Here is a 7,855-nt window from a genome sequence, read left to right as displayed (position 1 = left end):
TATATATATATATATATATATATATATAAAATTAAATAATGATAATAATTAAATACATTAATTATAATTACAATTAGTTTTGGCATTGACAAAACCCATTTCTATCATGAAACCCCCAGAAGACTAGACTGATAAAAAGACTGATAAACATAACTGCAGCCAGAAGAGCTTTAACTGTAATAGCATTACAGAAATCTTTAAACACCTGGCTACATGCCTAGCTAAACCTTTATGAGGCCTTAATAAAAACCTATTGAATCCTGAGTGACAGATTTCAATTCATAGTTGACCCATTTACATCTGACTAACAGAACACACACGCGCGCACACACACACACACACCTGTTTTCTAGAGCGCAGAGCCGCCTCCTCCAGAGTCTCTGCAGCCTCAAACTTGCCCTGTCTCTTGTAGAGAGCTCCGAGATTCTTCAGCGTGGTTGTGACAGTGGGGCTGCAGGCGGTAAAAGTCAGACAGAAAAACACTTCATTGTGATGCTGCAGCGGTAACACTGCACAAACAAATGTGTATGTTTGTATCAATGTATGCAGCAGATGAGGAAATATCTGACCTGTCTACTTTACAGGCCTTGTACCAGCCACCATACTCTCCAAACGGAGAACCATCCTTCTGCTTGCCCTGAAACAAAGAAAGCACTTAACTCTCAAAATCTCAGAAACACTGAAAGCACCATCTGGACAATGCTGATATTCAATGTTAAAAAGTTCTAATTTCTACCATGTTCACCACAATTACCTGACATTTATCTGACACAATTATCTGACATTAAAGGCAGAGTAAGTGATTTCTGGTAGCCAATGTTGATATTTGAAATCACCAAAACAAACATGCCCCTACCCCAAAAGGGTCTTGCCCCTATTTTGATAGCTCCGCCCCACATATACGTACGCAACCCAGGCAACGATTAGTTCTGTGAAACAAAGCAAAACCAATGTTACACCGTGTCTACGGACGTGAGCGGCGCGGTGCAACAAATCCCCGACAGAAAACTGCTGCCGGGTTCTATTTATGACGTGCTGGCACACATTTCAAATGGTTTTCAACGGTCGTTTGACCTCTTTCTCGCGTCCAGTGTAGGCAGACTTTAGTTGTTGTAGACACGGTGTTACTCACCTATTGAGAAGAAACAAAGCAACCTCGGCGTCCGATCGCAGGCCTCCGCTCCTTGAGTTCTCTCCAGCTCTGGAAAGCTGATCCGATATTTACACGGGTCCTACTTCTTGCCTTATTGTTCCGCAGACGTTTTCCTCTTTTGTTTTTTATCCGCCATCTCTATCTTTCTGTCGCTCGGCTCAGCTAATGTCCATCCCATGCACTGAAAGCTCTCTCCTCCACATCACGAGTAGACACGCCCCTTATTGCTGATTGGCTACAAGTTTGTTTTGCTATTTGGCCCGAATCAGTTTTCTAAAGTGTTTTTGAAAAATCACTTACTCTGCCTTTAACAGATTACCAGCAAATTACTAAATTACTCTTCTCATGTGACCCTTGACCTGTCCTCACCTTGCTCTGTTCTTCTCTCTCCTCTGCATGCATCCAGATGGGTTTATTTTCATCTGCAGGGGGAAACCAAGGACATAAAAACAGCATCAGTTCAAGCCCAAACACACACACACAGCCATTAAGTTCAATATAATGAGTGATGGTGTTCTAGTGCCTGAGGTGATCAGTGAGTTCACTGACAGACACAGTGGGAGCTTTTAGCTTACAACTGAGCTCTCTGTTAGAGCTTCACAACTGATCAACATCTCTACCTACCAATTAGTGTGTGTGTGTGTGCGTGTGTGTGTGAGCTAGCGAGCTAGTAAGAGAAAGAAAGAGGATACTAGTGCAAAAGTCAAAAAGGTGTGCAAGCATTAGGGCTGGGTGATATAAATATTGTCTTGATATTTTTAGCCTTCTGACATGAATGAATACATCTCAATATTTATGTATTTTCACTGAAATGGCTTAAAAGAGCAGGACATATTTTCCTAAACAAACATCTAGCTAATTAGATTAAAATAAATAAATAAATATTTATTTATAAATATGTTTTTTTTAATCATGTTCACAGTTATATAGTTATACATCACATGCTATAGGCACTAATATAACAATGAACAGTAATAAACAGCAACATTTACATATATTTCTTACTAAAACATTTTAAGATAAGAAAAATGCCACATAATGAGCCCTTTTGAGTGATGACACAAATAAATTCAAAACTGATTAGTCAGTTTTAAAGATTCACTGAAACTATGGACAATAGCTTGAAATGACTCAAGGAAATGAATGGCACTTGCCAACAGATACCGACAAGAGACCATATTAAAACTATAAAAACATATTAAAATTTTATTAAACCATTTCTGGCTGAGCTCTCTCAAGCGATCTCATGATTACAAAATTAATCTAATGAAGCAATCTTCAGCAAACATAACGGCCAAATATAGCCATTTTCACGATGATGATTAACTTTATATTACCAGCAACATCATAACACATTTAAAATGAATAAAATCATATTCCCCAGCTCTATAGAGCACGTTAAGCTTCATTATGAATTGTGTGTAAATTCCAGTGTCCTTAGCTGAGCTGCTGCTGACAGCATAAACCCTATTTAGAACGTTTGTGAGCTGTAGTTTTGAGTAGAATATTAAAGAGCAAATTTAAATACCCTATAGAGAACAACATAAAAGATATTCTGAAAATGCTTGGATCAGGAATAAATGCACACGTACCATCTACAGAGCCAAACTCTCTCTCATGGGCTCTGGTGAGGATCTCTTTATACAGAGTCTCCGCCTGCTTAAACTTCCCCTGCTTCAGATAGCATGAAGCCTGAGAAAGAGAACAAATGGATCATTAAGAAAGATGGACTTACTTGAGATAACAACAATCACATGTTCCAGAAGAGCAAATTTAAATACCCTATAGAGAACAACATAAAAGATATTCTGAAAATGCTTGGATCAGGAATAAATGCACACGTACCATCTACAGAGCCAAACTCTCTCTCATGGGCTCTGGTGAGGATCTCTTTATACAGAGTCTCCGCCTGCTTAAACTTCCCCTGCTTCAGATAGCATGAAGCCTGAGAAAGAGAACAAATGGATCATTAAGAAGGATGGACTTACTTGAATATTTTTAGTAGATAACAACAATCACATGTTCCAGATTTCACTTGAGTATGTATATTCAGTGATTACAAAAAAAGTTGATAGACCCTATACACTACAATAAATGCACCTAATTAATTAGAAATAAAGCAGTGCTTGTGCTTGATTGCAGTTGGTGTTAATTTGATCAACAATTGTCTGATCAGTGGCTGATACATTGGTACATCTAATCATAACTGGCAGAAAACCTAAACCTCAGTCTGCTGAAAGATGTCGGAGTCTGAGCAGGAGTATTTACTCTAAAAGCTTCTTCCATTACACTAAAAGCAGAAAGATCCATATCTGATGTGTACAATCCGCTGAGATGACAGAAATCCTGCAGCAAATAACACAGCAGACTCCACACCATATGGATACATTTCTTAAAGTTAAACAAAAGCTGAGAGTCAGATCATCATTTCAAAATGAACCTGTGGAATTATAATGGGATATTTTATTGCTAAATTAATCTATTATTTAGCTCTGACAGTCTGTAGGAGGTTTTGTTTTCTCTAAACATACTCAGAAATGCATATATCCTCAAATGGAAGTCTGCATGTTTAAATGAATGTAGAGTGTGAAGTGTGAGTGGGTTTGTACCAGGTTGTTTTTGGTCTTGGCCACATTGGGGTCGTCAGGGCCCAGTTTGGTCTGGTAGATCTCCAGGGCCCTCTGGTAGTAGTACTCCACCTCTTCATACTTGCCTTGGTTCTGACACAGCAAGGCCAGATTATTCAGCTGCTTGGCAACATCAGGGTGGTCCTTTCCCAGCACCTGACAAACAAAAACAAACACACGGCAGGTTATTCAGCTGCTTGAGACATTATCAGTCTTACACTGATTGTAGCAGTTTACACCCACCCACAGACCGACAGGGGATTACCTGGTTATTCGGCTGTTTGGAGAGGTTAGGTCTATTAGTTAAAATGAAGGGCCATTCACACAGAACGAGTTTTTGCATTCCACTGTGCTGCTTTTCCATTGTTTTTCTATGCAAACATGCACTAGACAGAGGTGTCTGACCACATCTTTTGCAGCGTCTTGCACGATACAGCATTCTAAAAAGTGCCACGTTTTCAGAACGCTGTCTTGCACAAGATGCTGCAAGTAAAACGTTTTTCAACCTTTAAAACAAAATGCATCTCTAGACCTTATGTTTTTTTTCATCTCACTGCCTTGCGTCTCACGTTTTTGCATTTCACTGTCCAACTTTTGCATTGTTATTCTATGTAAATATGCGCTAGATTTGACTGCTGCACTTGCGCCTCGCTTCTTTTGCAGCACCTTGTGCATGACACGGTGTTTTAAAGATGAAATGCAATGAATTGCGTTTTTGCATTCCACTGCGCTGCTTTTCTGTAGTTTTTCTATGTAAAAATGAGATAAATGGATGTGTTTGATCATTGCATTTGTGTCTCATGTCTTTTGCAAGGTCTTGCGCATGACATCGTTCTAAAATAGTGGTGCTCAAGTTAAAAGTAGTTTAAATAAAAAAAAAAGATCTCTAGACCTTTCATTTTTTTTATTCCACTACCTGCTCCTCACTTCTTTTTTTTTTAAAGCAAAATGCATTCTGTATAAATGGCCGCTTATATTTTTACGATTTTATATATACTTTCTATTTGAATATATTTTAACATGTAACTGATACCTGTGATGCAAAGCTGAATTTTCAACAGCCATTACTCCAGTCTTCAGTGTCACATGTTTCTTCTGAAATCATTCTGCTTCATATTTTTGTTAAAAGCATGATGCATTTTTTCAGGATTCTCTGATGAACAGAAAGTTCAAAAGAGTAGCATTTATTTGAAATAGAAACCTTTTGAAATATTATGAACGTCTACTGTCTCACTGTCACTTTTGCTCAATTTAATGCATCCTTGCTGAATTTAAGTATTTCTTTAAAAACAAACAAAAACAAATCTTACTGACTCCAAACTTTTGAAAGGTAGTGTACGTTTTTGTTAATACCGCCCAAGAAAGGACAATGTGAAATGTCTGCAGAAGTGAAGCGACGAGAGTTTGGATTCAGCAGGTTGTCTAAGCTCTTTCTCTCAGCTCTGCATGTGTGAGACGCAGCACTCCGAGTAAGACTCTCAAGACTTCCAGTAAGAGCTTTATCACACAGGCTTAGAAGAAAACTCTCCATAAAGAGATCAAAATAAATCTGTGACACAGCGTGTCTAAGCACACCATCCTCATCTGCACCGAAGCTGTGTGGCTGCTGCAGGTGTGCTGTTCTGCAATGTGGTATTTTTGAATAGGAGAAAAAAGTTGGACAGAGAACTGTGGAAGGGGAAGATTACAATAAAACTCCAAGTAGCAGAAAATAGTCTTAAATAGTAAACTGAAATAGTAAGTCCTTCTCAAGAGGTCCAATGGAAAAATATAAATGTCCTATTTTGGAAAGATAGGTGTCAGTCTTCCTGATCTCTACAAACACAACTTGAAAAAGAGGCTTGTGTGTAATTTCAGGTTTTTTAAGTTTACAAAGTTTAGCATTTTAAAAGTTAATGCAGAATAGTAATAACCCCTAAGAAAATAAATAGGGTTTCTTCAGCTTCGTTGCTTAGAGCTCAGAACATAAACATTTCCAAGACTCTTTTCACAAAACTAAAGTTTCTGAAGTTTGATGCTTTATTCTTTAGTCTTTTAATGAAAGGGATGAAACATAGAGAGAGAAAGGCAATGTACAGAACTGAGAATACGAGTTATGCTTTGCAAAACCGATTGGGAATAAAGACTAAAGTTATTACAAAGTCATACACATGATTCATCAGGTTGACCTCTCACCCACCTTCTCTCTGATCTCCAGTGCCCTTTTACACAGAGGCTCTGCTTCCTTGTACTTCCCTCGTTTGCCATAAAGAACGGCCAGGTTGTTCAATGTGGCAGCCACCTGCATACGCAGGAAAACATGAATATATATATTTATAGACATAGATATATTTCAGTCATACAGCTACAAAAGTCAAATAAAACAATCAAAAGAACAAATCAACAATTGTGAATTGGTGCAATCATTTCATCTTACTGAAAATGATTACTTGCTGGAAATCTGATCAAGGTGAAATGTCCCCATTGTGGGCTGCCTAGCACACTAGCATACACACATAAACACCCTGTGCTGTGTTACAGATGTGTTCTGATCAAACTTTGATTTAGATACCTCAGTGCATGTGAGACACATACCTGCGTGACAGACGGCAAGAGTGAGAAAAAGGAAAAGAGATACAGTAGGGCTGGGCGATATATAGCGAATATTTTGTCTTTTGATGATATTACATATTTATATTATATTCATAATACTATATTTATGTATTTATTACGGTGTTAAAAAGGGTGATTTTTCATTTCATCAAATAGCAATTTCAGACAAATACTAGATTCAGAATGTTTCATGTAAGCACTAAAAAAAGTAAAAAGTAAATAATCCAGGCATGTTTCCCCCCAGTTTTTCAACAAATGCACACAATGAAAAATTATATTTAAACATTTTCATTTACATTCACCAGTATAACAGTACACAGTAATAATACATCTAAATATACATCAAAATATTATATTCAAAGACTTTGTATATATATGTTTTTTTTGTTTGTTTTTTTGAGTGATGATGCAAACAAATAATGAAGTGCAAGTTTTTAGTCTGGAGGATTGGGATACCTGTTTGAAAAGTGCATTAAAATCATTACGAAACTCACAATGTTGCTCAATTTCATATCGCCCAAAAATCATCATGAATAAATTTTGTGAAAAATCAATACATCATCCAGCTTTAGGAAGCAGCCAGGTAGAAGATAGAGAATGAAACAGAAGACAGGTCTATAAGAGGTGTTAAAGTATCTAACCTCTGCAGAGAATTGTGGGACGCTGGTCCTGATGGGAGGGCAAGACATAAGCTTCACATGACAAACTCAATAAACGTCAGCAGCCTGTGCTGCTTATTTCAATATACACACACAACATGCTCACACACACAGCAGAGACAAGCTGTTTACACTGTTTTTTCCTGTAATGTGGAGAGCACATAGAGCCAGACACACTGATGAGTGTAGGACGGGTTCTTACCGCAGGGTGGTCTCTGCCCAGGGTCTTCTCTCTGATGGCCAGTGCATCATTAAGGAGGTTTGCTGCCTCTTTGTATTTATTCTGGTCCCTGAAGAGCAGAAATCACATTCAAATCAATCTACTGCAATTCGTTGTGCAACAAAGGGCTGTTGCTAAGGTCTTTCAGAAAAAAGCTGTTTCCATGGCAACAGGGTGATGGCACAATAGCCTAATGTCCCAAATGCTTTGCAAACCGGATATTACCATAGTTTACAACAAAAGCTATAGATGATGAGGTTCTCAACCTATTTGTTTGAAGCACTTGTTGATACCACAGTGCGGTTTAAAGGGGTCATATGATGCGTTTAAAATTTTTCCTTTCTCTTTGGAGTGTTACAAGCTCTTGGTGCATAAAGAAGATCTGTAAAGTTGCAAAGACTAAAGTCTCAAATCCAAAGAGATATTCTTTATAAAAGTTAAGAGTCAGCCACGCCTACCTAAAACGGCTTGTTCTAACACGCCCCCACATATCTACATCACGATGTGGGAAGATTTGCATAACACCGCCCAAATGTTCACGCAAAGAAAGAAGGCATAACTTTTATTCTAGCTGTAGTATTGTTGCTGCCGCCATGTCGTGAAG

General features: G+C 38.1%; 1 protein-coding gene across 1 annotated transcript in view; it reads right to left on the bottom strand.

The window, feature by feature from the left end:
* Nucleotides 1-7,855, bottom strand: part of LOC107708436 (kinesin light chain 1-like) — a 50,613-nt gene that overhangs the window by 23,401 nt on the left and 19,357 nt on the right. The window contains exons 9-13 of the mRNA XM_016512663.1: nucleotides 3,763-3,936; nucleotides 2,999-3,098; nucleotides 1,523-1,575; nucleotides 570-637; nucleotides 343-451 (exon numbers count right to left, since the gene is read on the bottom strand). Coding sequence (XP_016368149.1) covers nucleotides 343-451; nucleotides 570-637; nucleotides 1,523-1,575; nucleotides 2,999-3,098; nucleotides 3,763-3,936 — 504 coding nt within the window. The remainder of the gene's footprint in view (nucleotides 1-342; nucleotides 452-569; nucleotides 638-1,522; nucleotides 1,576-2,998; nucleotides 3,099-3,762; nucleotides 3,937-7,855) is intronic.

The sequence above is a fragment of the Sinocyclocheilus rhinocerous genome, unplaced genomic scaffold, assembly GCF_001515625.1.
Source record: "Sinocyclocheilus rhinocerous isolate Xijiao unplaced genomic scaffold, SAMN03320098_v1.1 scaffold295, whole genome shotgun sequence".
Taxonomy (NCBI): Eukaryota; Metazoa; Chordata; class Actinopteri; order Cypriniformes; family Cyprinidae; genus Sinocyclocheilus; species Sinocyclocheilus rhinocerous.
Note: the sequence above shows the minus strand (reverse complement) of the source record. Positions and strands in the feature narration are given on the sequence as shown.